This window comes from Embiotoca jacksoni, unplaced genomic scaffold, assembly GCF_022577435.1.
Source record: "Embiotoca jacksoni isolate LCO1_2020_lvr unplaced genomic scaffold, fEmbJac1.0.p SCAF_4, whole genome shotgun sequence".
Taxonomy (NCBI): Eukaryota; Metazoa; Chordata; class Actinopteri; family Embiotocidae; genus Embiotoca; species Embiotoca jacksoni.
In genome coordinates this window covers 18,193,269-18,217,509 of record NW_027185392.1, presented here as the reverse complement: position 1 = coordinate 18,217,509, position 24,241 = coordinate 18,193,269, and the positions used below count along the sequence as shown (strand labels likewise).

The 24,241-nt window shown below is 40.2% G+C and overlaps 1 protein-coding gene across 4 annotated transcripts in view; it reads right to left on the bottom strand.

The window, feature by feature from the left end:
• Window positions 1-24,241, bottom strand: part of mad1l1 (mitotic arrest deficient 1 like 1) — a 62,180-nt gene that overhangs the window by 18,576 nt on the left and 19,363 nt on the right. For all 4 annotated transcript variants that reach the window (XM_069168327.1, XM_069168326.1, XM_069168324.1 and 1 more), the window contains exons 16-17: window positions 10,940-11,159; window positions 7,067-7,260 (exon numbers count right to left, since the gene is read on the bottom strand). In XM_069168327.1, the coding sequence (XP_069024428.1) occupies window positions 7,067-7,260; window positions 10,940-11,159 (414 nt within the window). The remainder of the gene's footprint in view (window positions 1-7,066; window positions 7,261-10,939; window positions 11,160-24,241) is intronic.

The window sequence follows — 24,241 nt, the reverse complement described above, 5'->3', positions numbered from 1 at the left end:
TCTCTTTGAACCCTAGTATCTAATTAATCATGGAATTATTTGTAAATTGACCACAATCACAATGATCATAATGAGTGAGTGTAGCTAATGACATCATAATGACTAGTGGAAATAAATCGCTGACTTCCATGAGAGAAGTTGGTGTTTTTTGAAATGCAGTCTATTAGAGCCAGATGTTTTTTGAAGCCGAGCCCGAACTGCCCTCAGTGGTATTGTCTTCTTTACTGGCTTGGATTTCAAAGCTTGGTTGGTACAGGCCATACAGTCGTTTTGTGGCACTGACATCAGTGTTGGGTCCCATGCTGTGCTCATGCACTTGTACTACTCAGAACTGTATACTTTCACTGAAAAGACCACTCGACGCTACTTTATAGTAACATTACGTTAAACACATGCTGGTTGAGCAGGTAGGCAGAGGAGGAGAAATGTTGTCAGGTGAAAGATCAGAATCAGAAAAAAAACAAAAACATTGACCATCCCATCAAGGAAATTGACAGTGGTAACAGTTAAAAAAAAAAATTATAACAACCTACAAAATTACAAGTAAAACACACCACAAGGTAGTTCTGCTAAAATTGTCAAAAGGAATGAATATAGCTTATTTAACACAAGCAATTTGATAAAACCTCCAATCCAATCAATCCAAGATCCAACACAACACAGAGTTCAAGGAGTTTGTTAATGCGATCAACCGGAGACAGCAACAACCTTTGTAGTCAAACGCTGGAGAAGCGAGAAAATATCCAGATCCAATCTGCACGCAGTTAAAGTAACAGAAGTAAGTCCCTAAATCACAGAAGCTGTCTTGCCAAAAGCACATTTGAGGCGGGTTGCACGAGCTTTTGGTATTCAGCTTCACTACTGATATTTGGACGAGCACCGTCTGCCCAATGTCTCTCACCAGTTTAACTGCGCAGTTGACTGATGAGGATTTACCTCTGCAGGGAGTTGTACTACAAGCAAAGCACTTTCAGCGATCATGCCTCAGCCAAGCTAAAGCAGAAGTTGTCAAAGTCACTGCACTGTTTACGGTGATTGTAATTGTAGAAATTCTTCACTATTGTTAAGTATTTGTACTCCAAAAGGATGGGAGGACGTATTGGCACATCCATATTTTGGCAGTTATATGACAAAAGATAGTCAAAATGTAAGAATAACCTTAATTATGAAAAAGGACTGCAATCTGTCTTCCCTTTTAAAAATCAGCTCATATTGATATTTTTACACCCTACTGGGTGCTTTCAATAGTTTTGTTGTGGGCAATAAATGAGCTGAAACTACCATTCCTTTGAAAATGAGCTTGTTCTTTCCACTTTATTATCTGATCAATAAAAATGGTTAAAAAGTAAAATACAAAACCTTTATTGGTCCTCATCATTTTAAGTTGCTGCCACACAGTCTGACACATAAAACGGTCTCACGCTGTGTCATTAAATGTGATTGGTCTGAGACGAGAGAGGAAAAGATAACAGGCTTATCACTGCGTGAGACATTACTGGGTGACAAAGAGTGACACCAAGAACTTTTTTGGCCACCGGCCCAGCTGAGCTCCACTGAATGAGCTCCTAAACGCTGTAGCTATCAGCTACCCCAACAGTCAAGCTGTGCTTCAAAGTTAGTTTAAAATTAAGCTGTAATAGACAAATAACATAACCATTCAAGCAGTGGCTTACAATCTGTCCTACAGGCACACACACGCTCATAAGCAAACACACATTTGTGTGGCGTTAATCATTCCCAAGTGGCTGATAAAACAGAGACAGGTCATTAAAGACTCAACAGTGTTCATAAACTGTACTTTATTCACCGTCCTCTTCCTTCACCCACTCTCAACACACACAAACAAAATATTTAGCTTTTACAAAAAAAAAACTTTTTTATTGCTTGTGCTATGTCTACGTATCACCTGCAGTCCACCATTTCTCTCTATATTTGCCTTTCCCTCCATCACTCTCTGGTGAGAGGGTTGACAGTTAATTGGGAATATGTTTTAATGAGGAGCCTCTGAGATTCTATCTTTTCCTTTCATTAGGAAGAGAAATGAGGGGAGAGAGTATCACCGAATCGAAGGAAGAGGTAGAGAGAGCAAAGCAGGGAAGGAAAAAAAAAAAAGTCAGTCCATAGAGAACATGGAGATGTTTTTAGTGACTGCTGTGGAGAGCTCTGCTCTGTGTGCATGCGTTTGTTTATTTGTTAATGAGCTAATCAATATCAGTGGTGTGTAAGCCCAGCAGTGCATCTGCTCTGGGAGATTATTTACAGAGACGCATCACTTGGAAGACTTCTTTGTCTACAATACCTTTCTCTTGTTTTTTTTAACTGGTCCGACTTAACTAACGTTGCTCAACTCCAGTTTCTCGGGTACAAAGTAGAACAACATGAACCTCAATGTTGAGGTCACCATCCAGATGATATATGACAAATGTATTGCTTCACTTGAGCATGTCTATGACCACCGTGACAGTATGATCAAAATAAAACAATATTTTTCTAAAAACAAAATGTGCTATTTCTCGTGTCTGCAGCAACCTAATCACCGTTTGTGTAAAAAAAAAAAAAACACTAGCAATAAACTTTTAGACCGAGTTTATCTGAACCTTTAAATAGTAAAAGTAATGTTAATGTAACATGCAAGCCGTGCCTCCCTCTCCTTGAAACTTCAGGAAGAAAAGTATTCAAATAAGTCACTCCCTGACACAGCTAAGGTGTTTATCTCGCTGATTAGCAGAGCCTCATAAATACCTAATCACTGATGCTAATCAGCCCTCTCACCTAGGGGTGAGCTAAAAATATAAATTACACACATGCACATAGGCTCATACACAAAAACCTTTTCTGCACACTTTCCCTCTCCAAATAATTCAGGCATCACAGCCACTTTAACATAACATTAATACATTATTAACAGTATTTTTCCACAAACTATTTGTGGCTAAGTACCTTGTTTGCAACACGATAAGAGAACAACAGCTTCAGTCGACTTTGACAGCCACAACTTTTGATCTCTCTCCACTTTAAGACCGAGTAAAAGTTCATGCATTGAGAGTTCACAGGCCCAAATGGGCCAGTAAGGGCCTATCGGATTTGATTGATTTCACTGAAATACATGAGGGGAAGATGAATGCACTACAAGATGCTCTCCCAGTCTCTTACTGGTACTCGAGAAAAAAAGGCCACAAGAGAAACCTACGACGTTGCGGAAAGAAAGACGGGTTTCTACTTCTGTCGGTGCAACAATACTCGTTGGTGGGAAACGGCAACTGTGGCACGTTTTGTTTGCTTTCGTGCCAAGTAACTCATCAAGACAGACTGAAGGAGCAACCTCGGTGTAAACACACTGACAACTGATGACTTTAGTGGCCTGTATAAATAGATGAAATCCCTCTGTTTCGCCTTCGGTAAATCTTACATTAGAAAGCCGTGTGTTACTATTTTCAAACTAATACATTTTTGCTTGCACACCTGTCTCAGTGATGTGAAGAGGCGTCGCTGTGCGCATAGCTCGTGACACCTTGCATATGAGGTGTTTAGGGGATATCTGCAAATTATAGCAACAGAAAATAACCTGGGTTAAACAATCCCCCTCTAAACTACTTGACTCTACATGAACATCGAATAGGTGCTTTGCTACTCACAACCCACAACTAAGTTCTCAGCCTGTGGGAAACACTGACATCTCTCAGCATTGTCTAAATTTAGGACACAGTAAGGGTTAGGTTGTTTCTCAGTTTAAAGTCCAGTCAAAGGCATATTTCAAACAGGATGAATTATAATGCAGAATAACATAAGCGTTGGGCAGTTTGGAGAACTGCTCATCTGTTGGTGGTGATCTATAAAAAAAAAAAAAAAAGTCAGGCGACCCCCTGCCATAAAGATTCAGCCTCTGAGGACCATAAATGTCTCATAACTGTCAAGGTAATTCATCCAAAAGTTGTTGAGACACAGTACTTCACTCTGGGCCAATGTTGGACGGATAGATTGATAACTGACTTGCATCACCAAACTCAGAGCCATGTCAAAATCAAGCTATCCTGGTGGGCACAATGAGGAAATGAAGTCTACATTTTCATTATTGTGACGATGTAGTTAATCTAGACAACTGGCTCTCAATGGAGTTTTCCAATATTATACTAATCAGAGTTATGTTGCACAGCAGCACACACAATCTCACTAACATAGAAACTGTACAATCTGTGACGCAGTTGGACAGAGTATGTTTTAACTCAACCACGTATTACTGTGGTCTACTGTTATGTATCTATTTCTATTTTAGCATTTGAGTGCCTTTTACGCTTTGCAATCAAAAGCACTTTGAATTGCCTCTGTTTGAATTGGGCTTCATAAATAATGCTGCTTTGCCCTGTGAGAATCCGCTGCATTGTCAATTAAATGATAAAAGAAGATATATTAACACTATGGATATATGAAATCTCAGAAGCATTTTCTGCATTTTTTTTTTTTTACCTTGAACTATCTTATAATAAAGTAAATAAGCAGCAAGTTAATCATCAATAAAGTGTTAGCAGCAACTGCTTTTTGAATACAACAGAAGTTGTATTCAAGCTGTTGAATACAACAGCTGTGGATTCAATCATTTTATTTGAAACACAATTTTGCATAAATTTACAAAAGTTATGATCACTGAAATACTGTTTTATTTTCCTCTTCTTCCATGTAATTAACATATGCTTGTATGGATACACTTCAAAGATGAAATGAGGGAAAACATTTTTTAAATCACAACATCTGAGCCTTGCTAGTGACAAAATAAAAAAAATAAAAAACACTTGTTGCAGTCATAATTACCATTATCATCCTGTCTGTCTACCAGTGAGAGAGACAGAAAAACATCTCTAACCATTTCAATTAGCAAGCTACAGCAATGTTAAAGGGGCTGAAAAATGAAAAGGCATGAAGACATTTGAACGAGAGTGCAACATACAGTAAGGAATGCGTGAGAAAAGAGAAAGTAGGGGAATGTGACTGTTGCAGGTTAAACAGCTTACACCATAGGCAGGGGATTTGGGTGCCTCTGCTAGAGGGGAATATTAGCAGGATTATCTGGCAACCCTGTTGCTGAGGTGAATAATATTAGAATCCTATTTGTAAAGACTTCTATGCTTCCTGTCCAAAATCCCCCATTTTCTCTCCACTTACTGCTGCCTCATCCAACAATTAGTCCACTTTCTATTCCCATCACCCAGATTAAACTCACACAAAAGCTTAAAATATATCTTGCATTCATGTGTATTTGTGTGTTCCTTGTAATGTGTGTGTGTGTGTGTGTGTGTGTGTGTGTGTGTGTGTGTGTGTGTGTGTGTGTGTGTGTGTGTGTGTGTGTGTGTGCGGGGTGTGAGTGTTGTATTCCATTAGTAGTGCAGGCCTCTCTACTCCAATAGGCCACTAGGCGTGCGTGTCATACATGCTCACAGTCGTGAATACTAATACTGAAGGTGTTAGCATCTGTTGTGTGCGTGTGTGTGTGCGCGCGTGTGTGTGTGTGTGTGTGTGTGTGTGTGTGTGTGTGTGTGTGCGTGCGTGTGTGCGTGCGTGTGTGTGTGTGTACATCTGTATGCATGTGCAGCCAATAGAGGGAGGGTGGGGTGGTACAGAGGTGCTGTGTGGTGTGACAGTGTTGAGATTGGAGCGAGTATGCGTGCATTTGAGTGTGACAGTGCGCACCATGAGGGCATCCCTGTGTTTTATGGACACAGTCTGAGGTTAATAAATATTGACAGTGAATTATCTCTCAGGGCATGGTCGCAGGTGGGTTCGATGGAGCAGATTGGACACACTGGCAAGAAGTAAAAGAAAAAGAAAAAAAAACTTGCACGCATGTTTTCGCCCCCCCCCCCCCTTTTTTTTCTTTTTTTTTTTCTTTTACTCTACTCCAGCAGCATTCAAGAAAATCCTTGAGCAAGGCACTAATGACCAGTCGCAATCATCTGACACTTGACCACTATAATTACCTGCCAAGATAATAAAGCCGCCTTCCACCGAGCCTGTATGGATTCTCCACAGTCTCGGTTCTAGCTAGAGGCCCCTTATCATAAGACAACAGAACAACAACACGGCGATTAGCTCCTGCTACACACTCAGATCAGAGTAACACAGAGAGGGAGAGATGAAACAAGACGGGAGAGATAAAGAGGGGAAAAGTATAGCAGGATAGGATGGAGAGATGAGAGGAGAGGAAGGGAAGAGACAAAGAGGTAAGAGCACAACAGGATGTTTTTTTTCTGCAAAGCTACTTAAGAAAAGGATTTGCTCAACAGCTAAGGGACAGTCACACGTACAGTTTTTATTTAGCCCACTCAATGAGCGTATGGGGAGGGGTGATCAATTAATGCAGCCCAGACCTGTGACATTGCCCAGTCATCACTCTTTTACACACACACACGCACACACACTACTACTCCTCCACTCACACATATTGAAGAAACACATGAAAGGAGAGCCTCTGTTGTGTTCCCCTCACTGCATGGCTTAGCCAGGCACAAAGCTATAATGTGGCGTAATGGGGCATGAACGTGTTGGGGGGGTTTTTTTTTTACAGTAAATAGGGGGAAAAAAGACCACATTGTAAGGCCAAATTTGCACTTTCTGCAGCATCTGTGTGAGAACTCACACAACTGCTACAGCTTGTAGGAATTTTTGATGTTGACAGTGAGCCCATTTCCACTTCACACTTCTGTCTAATGATCAGTGTGCACATGCTCGCTGAAACGCACACTGCCAGTGGCTCGTAGCCACTTGCAGCCATGTCTGATCTCATCAAGTGTGCAGGTACAGATGTAATGTATGTAAAGCTAAAAAGATACTGATAAAATAGATACCATTATGTGAGAGTTTGGATTTGGTTTATTGTAATATTGTGATACACGTAGTTTTAATGTGGTTTTTTGTCTTAAGGTGAAGTTTAATATATTTTTGCTTGTATAACTCGCCCTGCTTGGGTCTCTTTGACTGCACCAACATTATTTTATGTTGACATTTAAGTATTAGGTCAGAAACAGAGGGATATTTGTGTCCCCATTGCCCTGCCTTAAATGTAAAGTGTACAAACCTTTTTGAAGAGCAAGCAGTCGTCCATGTGCTCTGCATAGACTGAGGAGAGCCTGTATTGGTTCTCAGTGGTTATATCTATCTGGTAGCCCGTCAGGACGTAGCAGACGGTGCGGAACTCCTGGATTTTTCTCTGAAACACCTCCTTCAGCCTCTGGTTCCTGAGCTCGGAGCTCTCCATCTGCTTACGTAAATCTGCAAAACACAAAGTTGGGAGAACATATCACAGCTGGTCTCGGACATACAGGACTGGGTGGGTATATCCGTATAACTTTAATCTTTATTACATGTGAATTTCACACTTAGTTCTCCGCCACATGTGCAAGACGCCTTCTGAAATGGACGGCTCAATATCAAATATACACTCTCTGCAGCAGTCCATCTGCTCATTTGAGAGCCTCCAAAATACTATAATGCGCACAGGGGGGTGGTAACTACAGCAGTCAGCTGTGTGTCTGAGCTGGGAGCAAAGAAAATCATGGAGAGCAGACACAGAATGGGTCTTGACATTAATTTGTTGAAAATCAATTTGTGATAATTACCTTAATTTGGAGACTCGATTTGAGGAGTCAGAGAAATGAGTTTGTGTGAAGAAGAATGAGTGGAGTTTTTTTTTTTTTACAATGGTATTGCAGAAAGAGCTGAAGAGGTTATGCATGCATGTGATTGTGCATGAATATAATGTGAGCTCAGAAATGGTGAAACAACTGCAAAGAGGCAAATTTGAGGTGTTTTGGGACCAAACAGTTGTGAGGAGAATGAAAACCCATTGTTGAGCACCCCGCAGACCCAAAAACAATAGCAACACAGAAATGACGTAAGTCAGCCAGCGGTTGGAAACGCCTCTTCTGCACAACAAATACTACAACATTTGTCGGTGTTTTGTTCCATTTTTGATGGCTGACACTAAAAGGATAGTTTAGTTTGTTTGAAGCGGGGTTGTATGCGGCACTTATCAATAGTCAGTTCACCTGCAGTAAAAAGGGGTCGGCATGTCCCCAGTTTGGAGAAGCCAGCAGCCGTCACGGCATGAAAGCCAACCAGTAATCTGCTGCGGAGGGTGTCGGTAACAAAATGCATTTTAGACAACAAAAACAAAATATATATAAATATATATATATATATCTGTTTGAATGTATGCTAATTAGAATACTTTCACTGCTTCGCCTTGCTGTTACACAGCCATTTCTGACGAGGAACTGCGCTATACTGCTGTCTTCAAAGCCACCAGACTCTTTTGATAAAAACAGTAATTTAACCTCACAGAACAGAGGAGTTCCATGATTACTGCTTCCGCTGCCACGATCAGTTAGTTTGTTTGTGTTTTTGTGTGACTTTGGTGTTACTTTGGCTCCAAGCTAACGTGTTAAAACACCACCAAGAAGGGGTATTTGCTCCAACTGTGCTCAGAACTATGAAAAAGTTCCTCCGGTCTGAAAGCGCCAATTCACTCTTAGTGCTTTCAGTCCACAAAGTCAGAGAAGTGGGGCAGCTTTTATCCACACCAGGTGTTCTCTTCATTTACTGTATGCTTGCATTAACATTGATATTGGAGTCATCAATACTCAACACAATTTAATTGCTATTTATATGCTTAGTTTGAAATCTTCCATCTGATCCCAGACATATTTAATGGGAGTGCATTCGCTGCCCTTATTAAAAGGTCCACACAACCCTGAAAGGTGGACAGACTGTTCTAATTAAAACAGGAGTGAGTATCAACACTAATACTTCACCACATCATTAAGATCTTTTGTGTCACGGTTTCTGATTTCTGTCAAAGCTGAGTTTGATAGAATTTTAAAAAGCACTTGTAAAACAGGCAGGCGAGGCAGAAACAGACTTAAAAAGGGGAGAAAAAATAATGTAACCGAGGAAGACAAAATGCTTACTTAATAACTAAAAAAAAAACGTGGAGGTCAAAAGCATTTCACTTGCTCAAATGTGCATCTACATCAACAAGAATAACACCTTATTAAAGAGCTTTTTACAGCCAGCCCTTACTACTGTCAAATCCCAATACTCTTTAACTATCACACACACACACACACACACACAAGGGCAGTTAGTGCATTTTCATGATGATTTATAATTATTACTACCCATAATTCTTCACTTCCTACATCTAACACCTATTACATTTTTATCTGTCATTATTTAACAAGTGAATAGCGAGAAAATATAAAGCGAAGGGTCTGTGAGTGCGCCCGTGTGCCTGTCCGTCTCCTGGGTGACTGTGGTCCTCTCGAGTGTCAGTCATTGCTGATAAATACGGTTTCAAGACTTCAGGATTGTGACGAAAGTGTCACTTTATGACAGCAATCAAACTGCCCTGAAACTGGCCAATAATTCTCAAGTTACACCGACACATACATTTACTCTAACATGGAGACAAATGGACATGCACACAGGGACACAGACATGTCATTCCCTGTGCAATCACAAAGACGAGTGCACAAATAAACATGTAGGTTTTGAGTTACTAAATCAAAGTATTCTGAGGATTTTTTTTTTACATCAACTTTTGAATTTTGGAGGAAGCTAATGACTTTTGCCCTTAATTGGTCTCCATGGTTTTGGGTACACAGATGCTTAAAAGCTATCCAGAAAATTCCACTATTGAGGGAACTTCTATTTGTTTTTGGCTTACTAATTTTTCAACCTGAAATACCACCAAAGTGTGCACGTATATCCGTTTAACTAACAGAAAAAAGGGGGTAGTGACACAAATTATTTATTATTTTAACAAAAGCACACATTTATAAAAATGTGACCGACCAACCCCCTTCAACACTCCCAATTTAACATCGGATAATTTTCCTCTAGAAATAAATGACTAAGTATAATTTTGTATGTCTCATTTTTTTTAATTGGGTTGTCTTTATCTACTTTAATGACTCATTGGAGCAGTTTACTTCTTAGCTACATGATGGAGCACTCACTTATTTTTTTTTTCACGAATATACAACTTTTGTACGAGTGAAGAGTCAAATGATTTGTGTTGTCAAAATCATTATTCTCAATAATATTTTTACTCGTCACAGAAAAGCAATCTGTAGGAAGCATTAGAGGGAGCAAAGGAATTTCTTCATTTACAAAGCAGTCATGTATAAAGCTTGGAATAATATTTTATAACAGCCTAGTTAATTGCTTTTTGAAAAATACTTTACGAGTATGATACAGAATAAATATTTCTGATGTGGCTTCAATCATTATCCAAAACCAAAAATAAATTGTGTTACTTTAATTGTAAACTTCATTTCATATTTTGTCAGCATACTTTTTTTTTTTTTTTTTTTTTTAAAGACCAGAAAGAACTGAAGTTTGAAAAGAAAAAATAAGGCTGGGAGTTGTAAAAAGAGAGGAGACAAGAGAAATGAGATGGTGTCAGTGAGCTAGAGAGGGATAGTGAGAGCAACGAGCGCCGAGATCCTCAGAAGACAAATGTGCAAATAGACTTCGGCCACTGAACTGCCCTGAACTCCAATTACATATTTAACCCCGTCATAACTGCACTTCCTCTCTCTGTCTGTCATATACTCACTTAAGAGGACAGAGGCTTTAGTGCCCTAAAATATCAACGGGGCAATTCCCATTATCAATACTTTGCTTTATGCTGTGTAGGAAGTGGTAGTAAAAAAAAAAAAATCCAATGGCACATGCGGTGGCCTTAATCCCAGCTACGGCACATGTTTAGTTTATAATAAAAAAAAAAAAAAAAAAAAAAAAAAGGTTAATGGCATTGTGATGGACAATGGCAGGCTCAAGGCAGCTACCCATCTGTTTTATTTATGTATCATGACAGGAGCAGAAGCTAATGAGTCAGCTTAGTGAAAGTGTTTCTGTAAATGTGTGCCCGTGTTGTGGATCTTACCCAGCACCTCCTTTGATGGCGGCAAACTGAGATTGAGAATGCTGGAGTTGTCTTGAGAATGAACCACAGCCCCTCCGCCCTGCAAAGACCGCACGAGATCCCTGAGACATGTCACCTCCTGCTGAAGAGCCTCCATTTCCTCTTGGCGCTGTTGCTGGGCAACGGCAGTGGGGTTCATTTTGAGGTGGACAACTCGGGTTTTGACGGGGTCATAGTCTCCCTGAGACACACAGACATAGACAGACATCAATTGTACAGTTTTTGCAGAGCGCTGTGACTTTACTGGACTTAAAATACAGTCTACTCGTCCAAAGTCTCAAAGTTTGATGGATTTTGAATCAAAGAAACAGACGTGATAGATAACTAAATAATAGGGATACTTTTATACATTAAAACAATCGTGCCAAAATGAATTCCTGTTTGAAGTCCAATTAAACACGACTCTGAAACCATTTTTGGCACTTTATGTGTGCTTTTATTCATCACGTAATAACATCAAGGAGGTGCCTGATCAAAGTTCAGTTTGTAACGCAACACAATATAACCAGACATACAGCCAAAGTCATACGGAGCTATCTTTAGAGGTGAGAACAAGGAACACTGCATCAAATGGCATGGCTCCCACAGCGTCTGAATCTTACCATTGTCTTCTGTCTCTTCATGTGATCCCAGATTGACTCCACATAGAGACAAACTAAATCCACAGATGAATTGTGGCAAGTTCTGCAGAAACTCCCTGACACATACCTTTAGAAACTATGCCTACGTGCACTCAGAAGAATTGGTGGTGGTGTTGTAAAGTCAATGTGTCTTTAAGGGCAAGACTTTGAAAACACTCTGAAGTCTCTGCTGGTTACCTAGCAACATCAAAATTGTGCCAGCAAGAGATTACTGTGCATGACTAAGAAAAAGTCTGGTACGTTACCTTTCCTAGGAAACCCACAAACTGCCATCTGTACACTAATCGTTGTGAATTAGTGACATGCCTCTGCAGTGAACAATCAGATTTCCTCTCTGTGCAGCTGATCAACATCACCAACTCCACTCAACCGCAGCGCTGACATGTCACCCCATGTGTGAAGATAGGTTTGATGCTCCTTGCGTTAAGTTTGAGCATTACTAACTGGAGGTCTGTGGGCTTCATCGGGTTGTGCCATTCACATGCCGAGCGTAGGGGATGGGACGAGGATCAGATCCAAACCAATCTGAGGCAGTGGAGCTCTGCTAGGAAGTGGTGGACTGTCCCATGCAATTGGGAAGAGAGTTGCTGACCCAAGTGAAAGAGTTCACACATCTCGCGGGCTTGTTCACTCGGGTAGAATGAAGCGGGAGATAGACGGGCGGATTGGAGCTGCATCTGCAGTGATGCGGACGTTGTACAAATCTGTCGTAGCAAATAGGGAGCCGAGCGGCAAAGTGAAGCTCTCAATTCACCATTCCGTCCAGTCCTATGCTCCCCCTATGATCATTAGCTCTGGGTAACAACCAAACGAACACGACTGCAGATACAGACGGCTGAAATCACCCTCAGGGACCGGGAGAAGGCCTCAGACATTAGGAGGGAGCTAAGAGAATAACTGCGGCTAATTCCCATTGAAAGGAGCAGGCTGAGGTGGTTCTGGTATCTGACCATGATGCCAGGAGAGCACGTTCAACTGGGAGGAGACCACAAGGAAGACCCAGACTACGCTGGAGGGATTATATATCCCCTCTGGTCTGGGAACACCTGGGATCCCCAGAAAGAGCTGGAGGAAGCGGCTAGAGATGGGGACAACAGGCTACTTTGCAAAATGAACATCAGATAATTGACAAAATTAGAGCGGAGTAACAATTTATTTTCATCAGCATTCATATTTTGTCTATAAAATGTCAGAAAATTGTCAAAAATGTCTATTCCAGTTTCCCAGAGTGTAAGATTACATCTTCAAATGTCTTGCTTAGTCCAGCTACAAAACCCCAAAGCAATCAAGTTTACAATAACGAAAAATAATTGTTCATTGATAGATTCAGCAATAGGTTGATTAGGTCAGGCATAAATGACTGCACAAGGACAGTCAATGTTTCAGCTGCCATTGCACTTCACTGAGTTTGTTGTTTAGTTTAGTTTGGTTTTAATTCAAGTACATCTGGTCTTTGGATGAAAAGCACACGGGACTAGTAACTCCACGTGTCACTTTCTGATCAAGTAAACAACATTTGAAGGTCTCATGCAAAATAACACAAAGGCCTTTAGAGTATGTGTAGTGCAGACAGTTACAGGAAAGAAAAGGCACAAGAACTGAAGCCCTCCACTGTGCTTATATATTTCTGTGAATGTACGAGCGAAAACTGTTTTCTTGGCAGAAAACCTTGAACAGACTTCATTATTCACAAGGACAGAAAGAGTTTCATAAAAAAACCCTCGGAGTGAGCATGCTGGTTGTGATTTGCAGGAACTAATGGGGAGGAGGTGAGGGATGAAATATGTGCACTAAAGTGTTTCCCAAGAAACACATGCTTTCATTTCCAAAAGAAAAATGTGTACACTTAAAATATTACACATTATTTTGGCATTGACCATTTAACAGTGCATTTCTTAATCCATATCTGTCTACTCGAGTGCTGAGTTTGGATTTAAAGGTTCGGAGGCACGTAGAAGTTTCAAAGCATAATTTTTTTTGTGACTGTTGTGCTTTACTTTATTGGGGGGAAAAAAACTGTTGTTTGTTGGTACAGAACTGCAAAATCTAGAGTAGTGAAAAAGATGACTAGATAAGAAACAGGGTGAGGGTCCTGGGGCATTCTCCCCTAGAAGAAAACTATAGTAATTAAAGTACTTTTTATATATTTCCAAAGGTTGTCTGAAACGTACTCGTTAAGGCATGGACAAATTAATGATACAAAATTTTAAATTGTTGATTCTCGTCATTCAACAGGGTTTGCGATGTCCTGTCATCCTGGGGGCCGATACAAAGAGGTCCGAGCAGGATGGAAAAAAAGTGCTCTAAAACTAGCCACAAGTCCGAGTCCAGACAGCTTTCTGAGCCTGTGAGCACGTGAACGTGCCCGTGAATGTTGATAGAGCAGATGTTGGTCACAGAAGCTGAACACGTGAATTCAAATAAAAGTGCTTTGGCTCTGTCTAAACGTCCCAGCTTCGCCCAAAGCGAGACCCAGGAACACGTCAGCCAGGCCATCTTACGTCAGCCCCTGCTAGTTCTCGGAGGTCTGTCCCTGCACCAACACAGTCATCACAGCTAGCCGTTAGCTTCGAGCTAAATGCTAAACATTCAGACATAATTTACTTCAGCCTGAACAAATAAACGCCCTCAATGTAGCCTCCAAACATGACAAGTCATAAAACAACAGCGACATGTTAAGGGCTCGTTAGAAAAATAAAAACTTGCCTCAAGTTATGGGAACATTAGCGGTTACACCCCAACACACACACAATCTCTTTCTCACACACACAAGATCACAATCTCTCTCTCTCACACACACACACACACACACACACACACACACACACACACACACACACACACACACACACACACACACACACACACACACACACAATCTCCCATGCACGCCTTAATAGTAAATTAAGTAAAATATATTTTAAGAAATATAAATGTACACAGAATACATACAGTACATGTACGCTATTCAGGTTATATTCTAAGTTGACCATCTTTTTAAACCAATTTTCCAGAAAGTAAGTAAATGAAAAGCATAAATGTGTATACTCATCGTCTGCCGTTACACAAATATTTAATTGATTGCATCCAGCCAGATAAGCAGCTGGTGGTGCAGATTTGTCAGTCGGGTTCCATTTTACCGCAGCAGAGAAAGATGAAGCAATACTGAGAGCGCCAATCAAACCTCTCACGGTTGAAAGTAATGTTCAGATTAATTTCCTGCAATAAATGGCGAGAGCAGCTTTGCTTTCATGAAGCAGCTCTGCTATGAACCGCTCAGAGATGTCAGCTTTCTCTACCTTCGACTGACATTTATTTTTTGTGTGACCTATGAATGCTCTGCTTCATCTGGCCCGGCAAATTCTTCTGTACAAAGGCTTCAGGAGCATACAGTGAAGTTATGAGAATCAGACTGCCCACCTGCTTCATTTCCCGGTGTGCTGCACTTTGCCCTCAGCACGGAGCAGCGGCAGAATACCCTGCACATGAAGCATTTTAGTATTTTTGATCTATTTGTGTAGAAAGCTTCTTCACAAAGCTTCTGCTCACATTTATATGTGAGCAGATGTAAAAAGTAGCACTTATTACTAAAACGCATTTATAAAATGTGTCTTTACACCTTGGAAACATGATGCCAAGACGAACAAATCATAAACACTTAAGTGGCAGTTTTTAATGATATTTTGAATATTGTAACTGCTGTTTTTGTGATGAGTACTTTCACACAGAGTGCAAATGTTGCACCGCGAATAAAAGCATCAATCAATCACACGCTGTAGAGAACGTTCATTCAGATGTTGCACTTGAATCTCACACGCACGGATGCATTTGCATATCTACTTTATTAAAGCATCTCTGTGTCAGTTAAAAAGAAAAAGGACCATGTTTACAAAAGTATTGAAGTTTTCTTCTTACAGCGTTTTACCTTAATAACTTAATACCAGTCATGCAGATTGTGAACGGATATTTTTGCGCTTTTAAATGCATGTTTTTAATTTTTTGAAGATTGAGCTGAAATCTATTTGAACTTTTGTTTTGGAAAACGGTCGCAAATGTCAGAATTTCACATTGATACCTGTATGAATTATTTTGATGCAAAATAATCGATGGCATGTACTTTGCTTTTTCATGTAAAGACTAAACTATTTTCATCTAACACAATAGCTCCGCGGTAAATTATATCTCAACCGAGCTTAAAATGTTGGAAGGCGTTGACTGAACTTAACGGTAACTTTGATGGATGCAGTTTATGGTGCTGTTGAATTGTATTTTGCTATACTACTAACATCCTCCATGATATCAATGAGAAAGTAGATTTGAACTATTTACTGTATTTCACTGTGCGTTTTTTTTTACCTCAGCCTGTTCGTGTTCCTGCGCTGCTCTCCTCAGTGACAGGTGGCTCTACACTGGGACAATTTTATAGCATTTCATTTAAAAAAAAATAAATAAATAACCAACCAATAAAAACACTGCCAGCAGAAGTTTTAGTAAATGTGTATAGCAATACCATTAAAATGAAGCGCTGGGGGGTGACATAGAAGAAGAAATGTGGAACTGTGCTTCACAAAGAGTGAATGACTGTTCTTCTTGTGCAAAACTTAGCATAATACAATTCAAAGTTCTGCATCGAGCTCATTTTTTCAAAAGCAAGATTAGCTAAAATATACAGTTAACAGATGTCGTAATACTCCTGCCAACTTAACTCACATGTTTTGGTCATGCCCTGCTCTGGCATCTTACTGGTCTATGATCTTTAAAACACTTTCTGAGGCTCTTAATATTGATCTCCAACCCAATGCAGCATCAGCTATATTTGGTGTCACAGATAGAAAACACTACAATAAGAAAAAGACATAAAAGCATCATGGCGTTTATGACACTTCTCGCTTGTAGAAGAATATTGTTGCATTGGAAATCAACAAATCCACCGAAGGCATCTATGTGATTTAGTGACCTGATGCAATTCATACAATTAGAGAAAATAAAATACTCACTTAGGGGGTTAAGGAACAAATTCTTCTCTACCTGGGATCCGGTTCTGACATACTTAGGGAAACTCAAAACTATGCCTGATACCCCCTAGCAGTATTTCTTGGTCTAGACCCTAAATCATGAGGTGCGCAATAAACATAACTGTTTTTGGATTCACTTATTAATTTTACTCTCTTTCTGTTGGATAAGGAATAATTTGGGCACTCTGGTCTCTACCTATTGGCCAATCCTATTGTCATTTGATTTTTGGGTATTTTGTGCTTGTATGATGTGTTGACTGTGTATTTACTTTGGAGAGTGAAGCAGGCGTGTCTTCATACAGATGTACAGTGTATGTGTGTGTCTATGTACATTTATATAATGACGTCTGGCACAGCGTAATGAGGTGACCCCTTTCTTTTTTTCCTTTTCTCTTTTTATTTATTTATTTTTCTGTTCTTCTAGGTGAGTGTACCAGTGGGAGGGATAGGTTTGTTGTTTGTTTGTACATGTTAACAAAAAGCTGAAAAACAATGGCGATATTAGTCAAAGTGCATGTTTACTGTATTCTGTGTCTGTCAATATTTCCAAATAAAAAGATATTATTAAAAAAAAAAAATGAAGTGTTGTTCTCCCAAACACAATATTACATAACATACAGTGAGTAGAAAATACTCCATATGGATGTCAACAACAAGAGAAAACTCAAAATCTGAAGGTAATAGTACAGCTAAATTGGGAATGTTTCTTGAAAACGTGATTTCCTTCTTCTTTTACTTTGTTTTCTTCTGACTCTGCAAGGTCTGGGTAAATGAGAAGAGTCTATCGTAGCTTAATGCCAACATAAGGAGACCCACACACAAACGGGAACATACACAACCTGAGCACGCACACACACACACACACACACACACACACACACACACACACACACACACACACACACACACACACACACACACACACACACAACAATCTGAGGCCTTGATTACTGGCTAAATTAGATTCCATATTCCCCCAAGCGACGGTTGCCAAATAAACTGCTGAGAGCGAAAGGCAGACGAGGGAGAAAGGGGATATATGAGGTAGGGAAACAGTGAAGGGCATACAAAAAACATGGTTAAAACAAGCGTGGTGGGGTATCATTGCCTTCAGCGAAAGGAAAAAGCAACATGGATGGAGGTAAAATGCCTCACACTCACACTTATAAATAACGCCTTGTATAATTTAAAAGGAACAGAGAGTCTTAGGTTTCCAAAATGAGAAACAGCGAATGTGTGTATTTATGTCAAACCATTTTCAACTGGACTGCACACACACACACACACGTCACAGCCAAATAAAGTCCCAGTTTTTTTTCTACCTGCGCAAATCTTTTGGAGTTGTACATCTGTATACAGAGGGCGTATTCAAAGAAGCATCTGTACGTGTGTTATGATAAACCGTTAGAGAAAACGGAAAAAAAGAGCCTGACAGTATGAGACAGATATGTAGATTAGAGCACCAAAAAAAGAGTAAAGTCCTCAAAACGTAGCCAACAACTACACGCCGTCAAAAAGCCGAAACTCTTTCAAACAGACTTTCTTAAAATGAGGTCAAGCAAAAGAAAATTAGAATGAATTGGAATTTATATTTTATTTTCTGGATGCCTGGACTGAGCTGAAGGGCGCAGTTTTAATTGACTTCTCAAAAAGGAAAGTTATTTCTCCTTGGCATTAAAAACACATTTGCTTTCAGAGTAAGCCAAGAAATGGCATAATCACTTTTTTAATTGGTTGAACTTGCTTCATTCATCGAACTAAAGTGAGAAAATGGAAAAAAGGCCACACAATAAAAAAAATAAAAAATAAAAAAAAGTAATCCAGTGAATAGGAATGGGTCATGATTTTCTAATATCATTAAAAGTCATTAAAATAAAAATCAATTGGTATATCCTTATCCCCCCTGTTTTTAATTGGTGACTGGTTGTAATGTGCTACTACTCCCATCAGAAGGTTGCGGTAATGCACCAAAAAAAACTGTCTGCCAGCCGCCATTAAACAACATAAGGAGAAGAAGAATACGTTGCTTCCAGGTTCCGGAGGTTGTTCAGGTGAACCTGTGTTACATTACATGCTGCGGTGCATCAAAAACTTCTGTGGAATTTGTTTAAAAAAATAAATGAAGATGAGGTGCAGTGTAGACGCTGAAGCTGAAGCTAGCAGATCATCAGCCTCCCACAACTATGCACAGTCCAATAATCAATGGCTACACAAAGACAGTTTGATGTTGGACCTGCAGCGTGAAGAAAAACCTTCAACTCAAAGATTAAGCTACAGATATGCTTCTCATCAGCTCTGTCCAACGTGAGGCTTTCAGAAGTTGGATAGCATTTGTTGAGCGAGAGTTTTAGGCGCAAGTGAGTCTCTCCTTCTTTTTGTGTGTGTGTGTGTGTGTGTGTGTGTGTGTGTGTGTGTGTGTGTGTGTGGCATTAATAGTCGAAAAATAGTTTATTAGTTCAGAGTGACTATTGAACAGTGTTTTTGCGCATCCCTACCGATGAATATTGTCAACTGAGAACATGAAAGGGAAACACCTACAAAACGCAGGACGGTATTACCTTTCACTGTACATGCAGAGAAAATGGGGCACTACATGCTTATGAATTATAATTTCGTTAATTTCTGCAAAAACAGAAAACCAAACTGCCTGAGTTTCAAAGTATAAGAAAACTACTTAATAATACAGTATTTCCGATGCCCTATTTTATTGGTGTGTGTGTGTGTGTGTGCGTGCGTGTGTGTGTGCGTGTGCGTGTGTGTACATGCATATATACAGCCTACTTTTCCACACAGTATTTACAGTGCAGAAAGGTGGAGTGCCATTCTAAGTGCCTCGGGCTACATATCCCTTATTCATAGAACAACAATAACAACACATCTAATACCGGGGTGCAGAGTATGGTTTAAAAAGAAAAGAGCAAGAGGCAAGGAGAGAGAGAGAGAGAAATAGAGCAAAAGATCAAGTGCATGAGCGAGGGAGAGACAACATAAGGGTGGTTGGGGGTTGACGGGGGGAGGGGGGGTTTCAAAGTCCAGGGTACAATATCTGTTTTTAACACAGGAGGGCAAATCGCCCCGAAACATCCACTTATACACTCAATGCTGCGTCGACCACAGGGGACGCATGACTCACTGATGGAAGAGGTGACACACTAATGGTGAGTGAGTGTGCATGAGTGTAAGAGTGGAGGGTACTATCAGCCATGAAGCACATGAACTGATAAAGTGAGGTTGAATGGAGAGACAGACGAGACACAGGAGAGCCAAACCTCGTACACCGTGTCACATTATCAAAAACAGATTGAAGCTGCCATCTTCTTGATATGGCAGTTTTAGCCTCTCTCCTTTAAGAAATGGTCCATTTCTCTCCCGAGGGAGTCACACATGCATTTTAAGGATCAGTTCACCCCTATTACAAATATCTGAGATTTACTGTGTTGGGGTTCAAACCACTGGACAAGTACACGTTATTAAAAGTGAGCAAATTCAATAGCAATGCATCTTTCAAAAAAAAATGCGTCTTGGTTACTTTGGATGATGCACAAACCGCACTGCCAACAGTTTTCATTCAAACTGCTTTCCTCGTTATTGTGAAAATTCCTGACAAAGGTAACAATTCAATATTAAGGAACACTGTGTCTTGACAAAAAAAAATTGTGCTTTTAGGTTATTTGGGAATCAAGCAGCGTATTTGTTTTAGTTGTTATAGTCCTGTCTCTATAAAAAAAATATTGTAGATGAAGGCAGATTTAGATCCGACAGCATCCTTACCCCAACTCCCCTCGTCATCTAAGTAAGTACCACTCCTGGTCCTCATGAGAAGTCCGTTTTTAGCAAATCATGTAGGTTTTTTTTCTTTGCTATTTCCACCCATGGTTAATGTCTGTAAAGTTATTTTGGTGTCTTTATTTTTTTACTTTATTTGGTCGACTTAGTTTTTCTGAAAAGAAACCTCTCTTTTCTACTATACCCTTGTATCCAAGGCGATGAAGGAACCGTAGATGAATCTAGGTGGAGATTCCACTCCAGTGGTTTAGACTGCATGGGGTACAATTTGAGAATGAACTGCTAGCAGCAGCACATATGTCCTGATAATCTCTCGAATAGGGAACAGGAAGAATGCCAGGTCCCTGGTGAAATGTAGACATAAGCCAGGTGGAGCCTCAAAGATCAAGATGCAGTAAGGAGTAACAGTGACATGAAGGCAAAGGTCTGCGCTTTAAGGTCTCTTCCTGTTTTGATGGTATCAATCCTTTCCTCTCGTGGACAGGAGCAGTGCCATAGATTCCCCCAGGAAAAGCTGGAATGCGCAATATGTCATGATGCCACTGATTATTAAAAGGTTATATGGAAGATTTTAAAATTACAGAAAGTACTTTACAGAAAGAAATTATCCCAAGTAAAACCCAAAAAGCTGCAAAAACTACTTGGCTGTTCATTTCCATGCGTTTCCCTGTAGCAGTCAGTACTGACATTTCTCCGAAACTGCATCCAGCACTAAGCAGGCAGAAGAGGGATCAGGCACTGTTTTCTGACGTCTTCAACCATTTCACCGATTTGACAGATAAAACCAAGAGGCACTGCCGTTTTCTCTCTTCTGACCAAAACTCACAAGGCTGTTGTTGTTTTATTCACCAATGTCATGATGTTTTTTTCTCCTGCACATCCCTCCTTACATTCCACACCTTAAAGAGAAAATGTGCTTGTTTTTACGTGGACGTCCGATCAGTTTTGAGGGGATTTGAAGCAATAAATTCCTAAATAAAATCTCTGGGATGCAGCTGCAAAAATCGGTTGTTCTTCTGGCACCAGCGCCATCGTTTGATGTACACAGTGACATAGTTGGTGGCTGGAATCATCTACATGCATTTACACATGGGCTTGCATTAGAGGATGCGGCCGGCGTGGACCATGCAGAAGCTGAGCTGCAGAGAGCAAACAGCAACTGCTCAAATTGCCCTCCAATGCCACCAGAAACTGAATCATCGCGCTGTAATAGATTTTACCGGGTAGTTTTGTTGGAAGCTGTCACCAATGCCGACCGAGAGCCGTGTGTGTGACTGTGCATGAAGGTTTTCTCCTCGTGGTGACGGAGGTGAGCTGCAGACCTACTTCAGGATTCTGACAATAAACTGGAAAATAGCACTAAAACCAGCGGGGCTGAGAGGGCGGGTGAGTCTTTGAGCCAACAGATTGGGTGAAGGTGGTGATGCATGACAATGTTGGACAAGCGGTCTTCTCAGCACGCGGTGTTGTTTGTGTTTACAATGGCCGCTGACGTTACAGTATATAATCAACACCAGAAGCTTCCTGATGAAGAAGCACCTTTATTCCCGTCTTTTGTTCTCTTCACACAATATCGTCTGGCTGCTTATTGCTTATTTGTCAAGTGGGTGCAACAAAGGCAGAGACTTGGCAAAATGGTCTGCAGTTATATAGCGCGATATTAACCGGTCTCAAAATGCTTCACACAGTTTCCAATTCACACACATTCACACACCAATGGCGTGATGCCATGCAAGGGGCTCCCCTCTGCCATCAGGAACAACTTTTGGATCAGTGTCTTGCCCAAGGACACTTCAGCATATGGACAGGAGGACACAGAGATTGAATAGCCAACCTTATGATTAATGTGCAGCCCATCTGAGCCACTACCTCACATGCAAGTACTGTTGGCATGGCTCCACTAAGCAGGACAACACAGAAAAACTCAGTTTCCTCTGAAAATACAGCAAACGCTGAGGCTGCATTTACCATCAACACTGAGAGGACATTGAGTCAAGTGACAAATGCTTCTTTTTAAGTATGGTGGGAACAAACACTCTTTAGTAGGAAAAAGGACACCAGCATTGGAAACACAAGCTTCATACTGGTGAAGAAAAATCCTAAAGTTTTAATAAAATGTTGGAATCCGCCCGTGTTTGACTTCAGCTTTACTCTATCCAGCCATGTTAAATACATTTCCAAACAGAGTGTCTGAGGAAGTACTGCAGTTTCTTTAGATGGAATTATTATGTTGCTTTTCTATCAATATGTATTATTAACAGCACTGTAATAACATGTCTCGGTGTATAAGCATGCTTCTAAAAATATTTTCAAAATTTACAAAGGTCACAGTGGCTTGTCTGAATAGGCGCTGATTTCATATTTCCTGCTGGCAGGAGTCTCACCTACCAATTACCTGTTTGATTAGGTTGACAATTACTCAGACTGAACTATATTTTAGCCCCAATACTAAATATGAAAATGAAAATAATCTCCACACAGCAGCCTCAGGGCATTGCTTACAGGCCCTAAACACTGAAGTCGTATTTCACAAACTACGTCTGTTTGTTAAATTGTTTTCTCAATTGCAGGACAGTTAACAAACAAGATGTGAATTGAAAGCATGATTATAGCTTTGAATGGTTAAAACATGCAAACGTACATATGACATCCCTGCAGGGGTGGAGCTTCAGAGCCACATTAAAACTGTGAAAAACAAAAACTTAGCAGCGCTAAAGACATGCTATGATTTCAATCTAACAAAACATCTTCCAAGTGAAAATAATGTCTGAACACAGTGCTGCTCTGGCTTGTGGGCTTGCCCATGTCAGCACAGGCACAACAGAGACGACGTTGATGCAACCTCTTGCAATGGCAACAATTAGCGCAGTCTAGACGGCAGTACAACAGCAAAAACACAAAGACAAACTAGAGCCGTGTCAAATCTCCCATTACTGCTGCTGCAGTCTGTAGTGCAAGAAAAAAACATCTGTGGAGAAGAACAAACAATGGAAACGGTAAAGAATGGATTCATATTAGACTTTCTTTGCTTTTGTAATAAACTAAATTCAATTCATGGCCAAATAAACATGATTTCTCATAATAAAGAACAAAGATTGCAAACCATGGAGGGGCTACTTAAGATAAGGCAGAGCACACATCGAGGAGAGCCGCCCTTGACAGGTTCTGAAAACCTGCCTGCAAATAACATTATTTTTAACAGTACGATTGTATTGAAACTTGAAGCAAACATCTTTACTAACCCCCAACCTTAAAAATCGAATCAAACAATCACCAAATTGTTAAACTTATAACCAAATCACCAGGCCTTTAGATTTACTCTTCCGAACAGCAGAGTAGATGGTGGTAAAAAAAAAAAAAAAAACTGGTGCGCACAGCGTCATATGTTTACGTTTTTGTCATCATCAATAATGAATGCTGGAGATAAATAGAGAATCCAGTAGATCTGAAAATAAAAACGATAAAAGCTTTGCAGTTCAGCTTCTTCCAGTTCTCAAGGACAGAGCTCATTAGTTAGCACGACCAGCAAAAAGCAACCATGCCTTAGAAGCCAAAGAAAACAGATGCTCCAAGAACGGTACACTTAAAGGAAGAAAATCAAAACAAAAAGAAGTCACAAACCTACTTTGATTGTGAAGAGACCTTTGAAGTGCAGCAATGAATTAAAGTGATATTGCTTCTCTGAAAGTGTGTTCATAAAGACACGGATCTCATTCATCACTTGTAGGAATTGGAAGGTCTTCAAAACATCTTTCAAATTAAAATGCATTCAGCAATTTTCATTAGTTGTCTATAATACAGTGTTATCCAGGTTGTTTTCT